General features: G+C 45.0%; 1 protein-coding gene across 1 annotated transcript in view; it reads left to right on the top strand.

The window, feature by feature from the left end:
* Window positions 1–12,857, top strand: part of tg (thyroglobulin) — a 419,486-nt gene that overhangs the window by 124,502 nt on the left and 282,127 nt on the right. The window contains exons 28-29 of the mRNA XM_067976982.1: window positions 7,200–7,319; window positions 8,435–8,518. Coding sequence (XP_067833083.1) covers window positions 7,200–7,319; window positions 8,435–8,518 — 204 coding nt within the window. The remainder of the gene's footprint in view (window positions 1–7,199; window positions 7,320–8,434; window positions 8,519–12,857) is intronic.

The following is a 12,857-nucleotide window of genomic DNA, read 5'->3' as shown; positions in this document are numbered from 1 at the left end:
CCACCTGGAAAGACCAGCCTCCCCCCCACCCCCTGCACAAAGCAGTCCTGCAACTACATATACACCCACTGTAAAGTGACCCACTGGGTGGCATCAAGTGTTGCCGTTCATGGTGAAGCACATGAAAAGGCACTATCACAAAAGCCAGTCAAGAATGGGCAAGACATGGCAGTAGTGGTGAGAATGATAACATTTAATGTGACTTTAACATAAACCAAATATAAATGAAAAACAGGACAGTCTGTCAGACACCCTTGTGCATACCCTTAATGATCACAAATCCTTAGACGTTCATCTTCCCAACACTTCTACGTGGTGCATTCCCTGTGGCTGCAGCAAAAGTTGTGGCAGGTTGCTCATGTCCATGGCCAGACAGCTTAGATGGTTTCGGCCAAGTCCTCTGGATTTTGGAGCCTGTGAGGGCCCCTCCAAAGACAGCTCCACCTGCACCTGTGCAGGAGCAGACTCGGCCACCTGGAGAGGAGGCAGCATTGCGGGTACTAGTTGAGAGGGGGGGCAACGGATGAGACTTGGGAGCGCTTTGAGTGACGTTCCCACTTCCATGTCCCCTTTCATCATTATCCCTCTCCTGGACCAGGCCCACATCACTCCTACCATCCTGCTGGACAACAGTTTGGAGGGCATGTGTGATGCCTTGGAAGGCCACTTCTAAAGTATCTGTCAGCCTGTTTAAGGCGGCAGAATGTTCTTCACCTTGAGTCCGAACGGCCGTTGTCAGAGCCTGAATGGACTCATTTGTGAGCCATGCTTGAAGCTCAACTGAGGCTAGCCTTCTCTCCATTGCAGACATTCCGGCACTTACCTGTGACACTATCTCAGATATTTCCGTACTTACCCGTGACACTATCTCAGACAGTTGCTCTTGTCCCTGCGACACTATCTCAGAGATTCTCTCATGTACCTGTGTCACCATTCCACTCATGCAGGAGTTGGACTCCTCCATCCTCTGCGCTATTGTGAAGAGTGTGCGTGGCACCTGTTCCAGTACCTCGCAAATGTGCTGCTGTCCCTCGATCATTCTCCTTTTAAAGGATGGCCCCCGGGGTCCTGCATCTGTGTTCAGCTGAGTAGAGCCTGGAGAGGAGTGCTCTCACTGACGCAGACTCTTCACAGCTGCCCCTGCCACCAGTGTTTGCTCGTGCCCACTTGTGTGTGGTGACTTATCAGGTGCCAACTCAACTAACTGACTACTAGGACACACTGAGGTGTGAATATCTGCACTGATGGATGGCTCGCTAAGAGGTGACTGTGCACCCTCAGAGGCCTGGAACTCCTCTGAGGAATCACCCTCTGCCATCACTGCGGTCGTTGAGGGGCCTGTAAGAGAACAGAAGGCATTATTAAGCATCATCACAGATGTGTCATGTGTCACAGATGAGCACACTGAGGTGTTCAACATGCCAAGTATTGTTAACATTAATTCATGTCGTGTGTGATGAATGTTAAAGTTGTATCACCAGATGTTTGCGGAGTGCCGGTCTCGGCATCCCCGACAGACAGGCACTCGAGGGTGCGGCTGATCTCCAGGGCCTCCTCCTCCGTGTCTGTGAGGACCACTATTTGTCATGGCCCCCCCCCCCTTCAGTCCTTGCCCTCTCGCGTGCATTTTGCGCTCTCTTCTAGAAGGGGAGAAAGTACAGACGTGTGAGTGAGTGATGGTGAAGTGGTCAGCCGATGAATGCATTGCTTTGGGTGAGGCTGACCATAAAAGAGGTGCATCAGAGGGTGAGTATGAGACAGAGACATCACATTGGATCAGGATTGGGGTGAGTGGTAGTGGTGGGGTGACAAATGGGGAGGTGAGGAAGTGCTGAGGAAGTGAAGGTAAGTTGAGGATGAGCCTTAAGTGGGTGTGAGGAGTGATGTGATGGAGTAGCCTTGGCAGTGCAGAATGATTGGAGGGTGGAGCGGTGATGTGTGAGATGGAATGCAGGAGAATCCGCAAGTGTACTCACTTTTGCTGACCTAGTTAGGTCATTGAAATGTCTCCTGCATTGGATCCAGGTGTGGGAGATGTTGCTGCTGCTGGTGACCTCCTCTGCCATCTTGAGCCAGGCCTTGGTGGCAGAGACAGGGCACTTCCTCCTGCCAGCCGGGTAAAATAGCTCCCTCCTCTTCCTCACCCTGGCCAGTGGCACTTGAAGTGAGGCATCGTTAAACCTTGGAGCAGTCTTGCCCCAGTGCTGCTCCTTTGGGTCTCATTGCTCTTTGCTCCATCAAAATCCATTGGAGCAATGGCTTTTTAAATCTAGACGCTCCAGCTGACAGCCTGTCATGCGGGTGCGCAGTATGCCCGCTGCGCAGCTTTTGGATGGCAAACCCGGAAGCCACGTTAAGGGCCACCAATTAAGTTGCGAACGCGTGGGGATAGGTAAGTTTTTATTATCTGGGTTGGCTGTGCGCCCATTGACCGCCCCCCCCCCCCCCAACCCCGCTGGCATCCCGCCACTCTTTTAAAATTGAGCCCATAGTGTCTGAAATGTAGAGAATGTCCCAAGGTACTTTACAGAAGAGTGAGAAAAATAAACACGTGCCAAGCCATGAAGGGGAGATTAGGAGGGGTGACTGAAAATCTAGTCAAAGAAATGGGTTTGAGAAGGTATTTAAAGGTTGGGACAGAAGTTGAGAAGGTTTAGGGAGGAAGTTCCAGAGAGAAGGGCTGAAAGCTCAGCCACAATTCGTGGAATAAGGAAGGTGGGATGAATAAAATGCAGGATTGGAGAACCAAAGGGTGTGGTTGGGGTATAAGAATAAAGGATGATGCAGAGGTAGAGTAGAGGGAACCTGTAAAGGAATTTGAAGATGAAGTTGAGGATTTTAAATTTAATATGTTGCGGAACTGGGAGCCAATGTTAAGTCAGTGAGATTGGGGACGTGGACAAGGGAGACCTAATGTGGGACATGATGTGGAGATGCCGGTGATGGACTGGGGTGGACAAATGTATGGAGTCTTACAACACCAGGTTATAGTCCAACAGCTTTATTTGAAATCACAAGCTTTCGGAGCTTTCCTCCTTCCTCAGGTGAAAGTAGGAATCCTACACTCACCTGACGAAGGAGGAAAGCTCCGAAAGCTTGTGATTTCAAATAAAGCTGTTGGACTATAACCTGGTGTTGTAAGACTCCTTACATAATATGGGACAGAATATGGACAGCTGAGTTGTGAACAAGTTTGAGTTTATGCAGAGTAGAGGATGGGAGGCCAGCATGGAGGACTTTGGGGAAATAGAGTCCAGAGGTAATGAAAGCATGGATGAGAGTTTCAGCAGTGATGGGGATGAGGGAGAGGTGGAAGAAGCCAATGTTGCAGAGATGGAAATGGAAATGAGCAGCCCTGGTGATGGATAAAATGTGGGGTTTGGAGCTCCGCTGAAGATTGAACAGGACACTAGGTTTTTAACATGGTCTGGTTCATTCTAAGCGTGTGGCCAGAGAGGGAGAATGGAGTCAGTGGCAAGGATATGGGATTTGAAGCTCTAAGTTTGTTTCAAGCAGTTGCAGTTATAGCTCGTACGAAGCTGAAAAGGCATGAGACTGTGTCAAAGAAGTGATCTGACACTGTTGGACTGGAAGTGATCCGGCCCACATCAGTCACCAGTTATACTGCACTACTTGCTTTAATACGGAGCCAGAATCATTCTGCATCAATGCAAACGGTACAGTATAACTGGTCTACAAGGTGACCCCCCTCCCAAATAATGTGAACAATCTGGCTTTGCTGACTTAATAATAAGTCCTGTTTAACTTCCAGTAAATTTAATGACATTAAATTAAACAAAATGATTGTAACTATCAGTAAGAGAATAAACATCCATGAATAATGCCTCTCCACAACATGTAGATCTAATTAATTGTTATTACACTGAAGGGACTGCACAATTTGATGTTTAATTATTGTGATAACAATTTTATTTTTAGAGCTGGATCCCTGTCATCCATTGCAACAGACAGGCCCGATTCTTTGTCTTGTTTCTCTTCTGACTGAGTATCGCCCCCTGCGATCACCAGGCTTCAGGCCAGCAGCTCCTCGTAGAGCTGTGGTTTTCCAACTTCGACAGTACCTTTTGCTCCCAGCGCTGCTACAGGGTTGGCTTACCTAAGATGTTTAAACTTCATTCTTTCTTGCAGAGGCTGGGTGATACAATGGGTTCGCACCTCTGGAACCTGTGTTCAGATCCTATCATACCTGATGGCATTTTTAAGAAATATAGTTGAACATAGGAACAGGACTAGGCCATTCAGCCCCTCGAGAGCGCTCCGCAATTCAATTAGATCATGGCTGATCTATACCTCAACTCCATTTACCTGCCAAGGGCTAAGGAAATAGAACAGGACACTACCAAAGAGTGAAGGCAAGGTAAACCAATGAGTAATGGCTAGTTGAATACAACATGGGTTTTAAAAGGATGTATATTATAGGAGGAAGGGAAGACCGAGGGAGATAACAGTGAGAAATTCAAATTGCGCCCAAAACGGGCGCTTCAGGCGCTGGTCCGAGCTAGACTGAGGCCCAAGCCAAATTTGACCTGAGCCAAATGCCGCTGGAATGCTGGAGGCACCAAACGGGCACCCTGCTGCAGCTCGCTGGTTGGAGAGGGAAGGAAATCAGTTGGCTTCCACTCTGAACCAGCCAGCAGCTCGGGTCTGGAGGGAGGGGAGGGGGAAGGGGATCCCTGGGGAGGGTCACGAATGTTCCGGCAGCAGGCCACAGTTTTTTTCCAGGCCCAAGAGGAACTCTCCTGCTTCTCCTGGGCCCACAAAAGTAATAATTCTAAACTTCCTGGGCCTTTTTGTTTGAGAACCCTCCAATGGTCCTTTTACACCTGATTCAGCTAGGTGGGGCATGCATGGCACACACTCCACCCATTTGCACCTGAGCGGGGTCTTACTACTGGTGTAGGTCCCCGATTTTCATATTTAAGCAGCCTTATGCCCGTTTCAGGCAGGCGTGCTGCTTGCCCTTTTACTGGCCCCCCCCCACCCGCTCTATGGCACCAGGTGAGCCATGGGCATCAAAGGGGTAGCCGATATGCCCTCCCCGCCTGGCTGCCTGTTTTCAGGCACAAAATGGGCGGCCATATGCTGAATTTCTCCCACAAGGAGTTGCATGGTCTTGAACTCCTGGGAACGAATGAATTAGAGTAGACCAAATGTTAAAGCCCATAAAATTAAAGCCCATGGGATTAAAGGGACAGTGGCAGCATGGATACAAAATTGGCTAGGGGACAGAAAGCAGAGAGTAGTGTTGAACGGTTGTTTTTCAGACTGGAGGGAAGTATCCAGCGGTGTTCCTCAGGCATCAGTATTAGGACCTTTTTGATATATATTAATGATCTGGACTTGGGTATACAGGGAATAATTTCAAAGTTTGCAGATGACACAAAACTCGGAAAAGTAGTAAACAATGTGGAGGATAGTAATAGACTTCAGGAGGACATGGACTGGTGAAAGGGACAGACGCATGGCAGATGAAATTCGGTAGGAAGAATGGGGAGAGGCAATATAAACTAAAAGTACAATTTTAAAGGGGGTGCTGGAAGGGGGAGATCTGGGGGTGCACATCCGCAAATCTTTGAAGGTGGCAGGACAAGTTGATAAGGCTGTTAAAAAAGCATCTGGTATCCTAGGCTTTATTAATAGAGGCATAGAGTACAAAAGCAAGGAGGTTATGCTGAACCTTTATAAAACACTGGTTAGGCCTCAGCTGGAGTATTGTATTCAATTCTGGGCACCACACTTTAGGAAGGATATCAGGTGCTTAGAGAGGGTACAGAAGAGATTTACTAGAACGGTGCCAGGGATGAGGGACTTCAGTTATGTGGCGAGACTGGAGAAGCTGGGGTTGTTCTCCTTAGAACAGAGAAGGTTAAGGGAGATTTGGTAGAGGTGTTCAAAATCATGAACGGTTTTGACAGAGTAAATAAAGAGAAATTATTTCCAGAAGGATCTGTAACCAGAGGACACAGATTTAAGTTAATCGTCAAAAGAGCCAGAGGCGACATGAGGAAACATTTTTTTAAACAGCAAGTTGTAATGATCTGGAATGCACTGCCTGAAAGGTTGTGGAAGCAGATTCAATAGTAACTTTCAAAAGGGAATTGGATAAATACTTTGCAGAGCTATGGGGAAAGAGCAGGGGAATGAGACTAATTGGACAGCTCTTTCAGTGAGCTGGCACAGGCATGATGGGCTGAATGGCCTCCTCCTGTGCTGTACCTACTATGATACTATGATAAGTCTTAATATGGTTCTAAGTGAAACAAGGTATTACCCAATTCCCAATGAGAACAATTCATTGGTACAAAACTACTTTCTATTGGTATTAATTTGACAATCTCACTCAGAGAGGCCACGACGATAGTTAGCATCAGAAATGGAAATACCACCCTGGCCTAGCCTGTATCCCATAGGTTCTTTGCCACCTCTATATTCTGCATTACTCCTCATTAACGCTGTTACATTTTTTTGCTATTGACAAAACCAAGATGATGGGCCCAAGGCCCATAGTGCAAGATACCACCAACATTGATAAGAGTAGAAGAGAAGATGAGGTAAATCAAGAAATAACACCAAACTTGGGCTTTAAAATGCCTAGATTGTAGAAGGAACACCGAGGGTTTCAAGGAGACCCAGAGTTTAAAGGTCCTGGGGCAAAGAAAAATGAGTTGAAATGAGTAGCCAGTGAATTTTGACTTCAAAACAGTGAGGAAGGAAGGAGGAGGAAATGTGTGCATAATGGAGATTAGGAGGAACACTGGAGGGAAGTTCAGAAGAGCATTGACCATAGAAATATCAATAAAACAGAGAAAGAGAGAGAGAAGAAAAGAAGTTCAAAAGATGGCTTATTACCAAAACCCTATTAACCTATCAGCACCTGTTCATGTGGTTCTGATAAGTTGACAGAATGCAGGTGATCCAATAATCCTTCATTTATTTAACACAACAGGCTGTGTCAATACAGTAAGAATGCTGCAGAAAATCCTCTAGTCCCTTAATCTTTAACCTCTCATCTCCCTCACTGTGTTTGTGCATGTCTGAGTCCTGTCCTGTACACAAAGATAATTTTCTTCCTTTCTCGTGCACAAGGCAAGGCTTACAACTTTCAACTCATCAAAGAACAGTTTACTGTGAAAGAAAAGATAATCAGAACTACACTAAGATATTTTATTTCCATACAGCTTATGCGCTCTTATCAAAGAACTTTGTGGATGCTGAGTACTCGACAGAACTGACTGCAGACATGAAGGAAGAAATTCAGAGATCGTTTAACCGTTTCCAGCGTGTCTATCTCTGGCAGGGTGAGCTTTATATTCTGCTGTACTTTACATATTATTGCTTTAAATTTATTGTTGTTGCTCATTTTGTTTGATCCTTCCCCCTTCACCTCCTCCATCTAACCTCTTCCACATCACATGTTGAATACAGTTTCAGGATGCCAGAAGTTTTCTGGTACCTTGCTCAAGTGACCAATCTTCTTGTGGGAGCCTTGACAATAAGTGTTGGCAGGCTATTCCACTGTGGTAAGCATCATGACCAAATCTATTTCTGTGCTTATCCTCCCCTCTTTCCCTCCCTTAGTGACAATAAAAAATAATGTAGCTCCCCAGCACCACACTGTCTGGGATGAGCTAAGTTAGCGCAGGCAAGAAGTAGAACCTTGGTCTGTATGCCTTAGCACTGCATAGATACTAAATCATTTAGGTCAGATAATTATTTTTTAAACTTGTCCTGGTCTCTTAGTGAGTTGAGGAGCAATGGCTGCTAAACCTTGATTCGCTCTGACTAAGATGTAGATTCACGTGAATCAGCATTCCCGGTGCAGAGTGTCACATGATGCGAATGCATATCGGGAATTCGAATTCATAATTCGAGGTAAGTGCCCACTTACCCACCCAGTCCCCCCACCTGATTGTTCATCCATTAAAATGTCAGTTTAACTGGCATTATTTAGAACTGACAGCGCTATATGTTTTGTTCCCGAATGCAGAGCTGTCAGGATGGGACCATTATCCTGGTCTGAAGGTCTTTTACTCTAGAATTCCATTGGAACAATTTGTTTTTTCCCCCCAGAATGCGAACGGTTGTTTTGGAATGAATAATAAAGATGTACTACGCTCTCTTGTGAAGACCAGGCCTGATCAAGTTTTTAGTTCAAGGGCTGCTCAACGACCTTGCACTCAAGGCCATAAATTGCAAATCAATGGTTTCTCAGCAGAACCAGGCATAGCAACTTGTCTTGTCCAAGAATTAGATGCATGTGGAGTATCACTGTTGACCACACTCTCCCTCATGCCATTTCATTTGTGTTCCGGCCCATGAACTGTTCTTACAGGCAAAGGTTTATTCTTCACTGAATTCCTACACTAGCAACATAGGCTGACTGACCAAACTTATTGTTCCAAATGCTTTTCAGATTCCGACATGAACACACGGCTGAAGTCAACTGCTGAGTGCACTGGAAAAGTTCACCAGGATCAACAGACCCCAGATCCACCAGGTATTTGTGATGCTGAGACACAAGAGGGTATATTTTCCACCCATCTTCAGGTGGTGGTTGGGCTGTTGTGGATGGGCTGTTCCATCAGCTCCCCAGTGTCTGTCTCCAGTTTTTGTTTATTCATTCTTGGGATTTGGGCATCGCTGGCATTTATTGTCCATCCCTTGTTGGTCTGAGAAAGTTTGATACAACTCAGTGGCTTGCTAGGCCACTTCAGAGAGCAGTTAAGAGTCAACCACGTTCTGGGATTTCCCACATAAAATGATGGTGGATATTGAATAGGTCCATCCAAACGTGGGCAGCCATATTTAAATTACACGAGAATGACGGGAATATGTCATATGACCTATTTCCTGTCAATAAAGTCTCAGTCTCCTCAGGAGTGCTAAAATTTAAAGGATCACCCTGCCTAGTGCAATCGATTGCAGAGCAAGTTGGGAGATTTTTTATAAGTTGAAAAGTATTGAATTTCTTTTTCTTCTGCCGACGCTGTCAGCCGTGCTACACTTAGGCAGATGCTGCAGCCATTTCCCTCCCTCATCAGAGCTGGATAATCCATCCAGTGGCACTGGAGGAGGTGCATCACAATTATGCTAATGGGCCTGCCGAAGATCCACTCAGGTCAGCGCTCACCAGACAGGCTGAGGTAAAGCCTGCTCCACCATCAATCCGGGGGCAGGAGGGGACAATTCCCACTGGATCGGAAAATTCAGGTCAAAGGCTCTCGGTGAGGATTGGCGGTCACAGGGAGCGCTAGGTTAGAAATGATAGGCTCGCATCCCTTAATTTTCCATGTATTAATTCCATGGAAAATCATGAGGTTGCGGGCCCATGAGTTTCCGACCATTGTTCCCTATGATTGCCGACCCTCTCTGGGAGCACATGATTGTGGAAGCAGTTGTACAGAGTATTTAATTATTCCTTTTCAATAGCCACTCAGACCTTTTTCTTTGATCGCTTTTGCAAGTGACTTACCCAGAACAAAGAGTAGAGCTTAAAGGTAGTTACTCAGACTGGCAAAAGGTGGGATGTGGTGTTCCACAAGGATCAGTGCTGGGACCACTGTCATTCACTATTTACATAAACGATTTGGACTCGGGAATCGGAAGTACAATTTCAAAATTTGCGGACAACACCAAATTAGGGGGTTTAGCAGGAGGACTGCAGCAAAATACAGGAAGACATTAATAAACTTGCAGTATGGGCGTGTAATTGGCAAATTAATTTCAATATAGATAAGTGTAAGGTATTACATTTTGGTAGGAAGAGTAAGGAGGCCACATACTGAATCAAAAGCAAAATACTGCGGATGGTGGAAATCTGAAAAAAAACAGAAAATGCTGGAGAAGCTCAGCAAGTCAGGCAGCAGTCAGGCCACATACTGCTTGGATAATAAGTCTAAATGGGGTAAAAGAGCAAAGGAACCTGGGGATACAGATACACATTACTAAATGCAGCAATGCAGGTTAATAAGGCCACAAAAAAAGCAAACCAAGCACTGGGGTTCATTTCTAGAAGGATAGAGCTGAAAAGCAGAGAAGTTATGTTAAACTTGTATAGAACCTTGGTTAGACCACACTGTGAACAGTTCTGAACTCCCTATTATAAAAAGGATAGGAAGGCACTGGAGAAGGTACAAAAAGGATTTACTAGGTTGATACCAGATGTGAGAGGTTACACCGATCAGGAAAGATTAAGCAGGCTGGGGCTCTTCTCTCTAGAAAAGAGAAGACTGAGGGGTGACCTGATAGAGGACTTTAAGATTATGAAAGGGTTTGATAGGGTAGATGAAGAGAAAATGTTTCCACTTGTGGGGAAGACCAGAACTAGGAGCCATAAATATAAGATAGTCACTAATAAATCCAATAGGGAATTTAGGAGAAACTTCTTTACCCAGAGAGTGGTTAGAATGTGGAACTCGCTACCACAAGGAGTAGTTGGGGCGATTAGCATAGATGCATTTAAGGGGAAGCTAGATAAACACATGAGGGAGAAAGGAATTGAAGGATATGCTGATAGGGTTAGATGAAGTAGGGAGGGAGGAGGCTCGTGTGGAGCATAAATGCCAGCATAGAACAGTTGGGCCGAATGGGCTGTTTCTGTGCTATACATTCTGTGTAATTCTATGTAACATTTTTCCTGTTTTCTTTTCCGGTTTTCGGCAAAGCCAACCTGAAGCCAGATGCCAGGGAGTCTCCACCTTTCTTCCCTTGCCTCCCGTTGAGGGAGCACTTGGATTCTACCAGGTGGCTTCTCACACCATGGCTGAAATCATTAACACTTTGGATCGGGGAAGGGATTTGATCATTTCAACATATTGCCCGACTGCACTGTCCACTACTGGCCTTTTATTACAGACTCTATGGCCTGAAAATTGTGCTGTGTAATGATGGCATACAAACGCTTGATGGATTCAAATGGGATTCATAGAATTTGACAGCACACAAGAGACCATTTGGCCTACCATGCCTGTGCTGGCTCTCAGAGAGTTATCCGCTTGGTCCCATTCCCCTGCCCTTTCCTCATACACTTTTAAGTTTTTCTTTTTCAAATATTTATTGATCTCCCTTTCAAAAGTTAATCTGCCTCTGTTTCTGCTAGGACCTATCACACATCTGTGTAAAAAAATTCACTTAACCTCTCCCTTCGTTCTTTTGATCATCATAAATTCATACCCTTTGGTTATTGGCTCACCAACCAGTGGAAATAAATTTTCCCCATTTACCTTATCTAAATCCCTGATAATTTTGAATACCTCCATTAGATCTTAAATAACTATAAGTTCTTTTGTTTGCTATTTTAGGAAAGGTGTTAACCTGTTTATTTTAAATGGGTTAATGTCTGCACTGGCATAGCAGACAAATATACTTCATATGAACCCATTAAACTACAGTTCAGCTGTAAAGGGAGTGTAGGAAGGTACAAAGAAAAGGCCTAAAGGAGAACATGATCTAAGTTTTTAATACAACAAATCCATTGAATAGATACACACCTGCATAGAGGACCTTGATTATATCTTACTGAAATAGAACTGAGGGGCTCAGAAAGTAAAACCCTTCACCACAGTGAAAAGTGTGCCTGCATAGTTTTTCAGAGTGAATGATACCAATATTCATTCTTCTCCTAGCCAATATTACTCTTGCAACACAACCAGAAAAAAAATTACTGTTTGTGGGGCTTTACTGCGCACAAAATATCTGCACATCCACCACCTTAAACATCCACTTCCTCCACCATCGGCCCTGATGCACTGCAACGACTAGCAAAGGCTTGTTCAACAACACCACCCAAACCCATGACTTCCACCACCTACAAGGACAATGTGCACAGGAATACCATCACTTCCAAGTTCCCCTCCAAGTCACACACCATCCTGACTTCTGCATATATGACCATTCCTTCATTGTCGCTAGGTCAAAATCCTGCTACTCCCTACCTAACAGCACCATGGGAGCACCTTCACCACACAGCCTGCAGAAGTTCAAGAAGAAGGCTCACCATCACCTTCTAAAGGGCAACTAGGGATGGGCAATAATTGCCCTCCTTGCTAGCAACGTCCATATCTCAAGAATGAATATTAAAAAAATGTCTACAAAACTTCAAATAATTTCTAAGAGACATGATAAGGAGCTATAAAAATGCAGGATTCCCTTTGTCCTAATATACTCTAAACTTGTTCTGGCCCAGATATTTTCAGATGCACTGGAAATGGAAATGAAAATAATAGTAATCGAGTTTGGAAGGCGGAGGAAACAAAGGTTAGAAAATAGACAACAAAAGAGTTTGGCAGTGCTTAACGGCATATGCTTCAATGCAGGGAGTCTAGTGAATATGACAGATGAGCTGAGGGCACAGATAGACACATGGAAGTATGATATCTTAGCTATCACTGAAACATGGCTTAAAGAGGGGCAGGGATGGCAGCTCAATGTTCCTGGTTACAGGGTTTTCAGACGCGATAGAGAGGGGGATGAAAAAGGAGGGGGGTGGCAATATTGGTTAAAGAAACAATTACAGCTATGAGGAGGGATGATATGTTAGAAGGATCATCACATGGGTTGAGCTAAAGAACAAAAAAGGGTCACTCACACTGCTGGGAATGTACTATAGATCCCCGAACAGTCAGAGGGAGATAGAAGAACAAATATGTAGGCAAATTTCTGAGAAGTGCAAAAGCAATAGGGCAGTAATAGAAGCGGATTTCAACTACCCTAATATTAACTGGGATAGAATCAGAGTAAAAGGTAAAGAGGGTGCAGAATTCTTAAATTGCATTCAGGAGAACTTTTTTAGTCAATATGTAGCAAGCCCAACAAGAGAAGGAGGCAGTTCTGGACTT

The sequence above is a fragment of the Heptranchias perlo genome, chromosome 3, assembly GCF_035084215.1.
Source record: "Heptranchias perlo isolate sHepPer1 chromosome 3, sHepPer1.hap1, whole genome shotgun sequence".
In the NCBI taxonomy this organism is placed as follows: Eukaryota; Metazoa; Chordata; class Chondrichthyes; order Hexanchiformes; family Hexanchidae; genus Heptranchias; species Heptranchias perlo.
The sequence above is the reverse complement of the archived record's forward strand: the minus strand, read 5'-3'. Positions and strand labels throughout refer to the sequence as shown.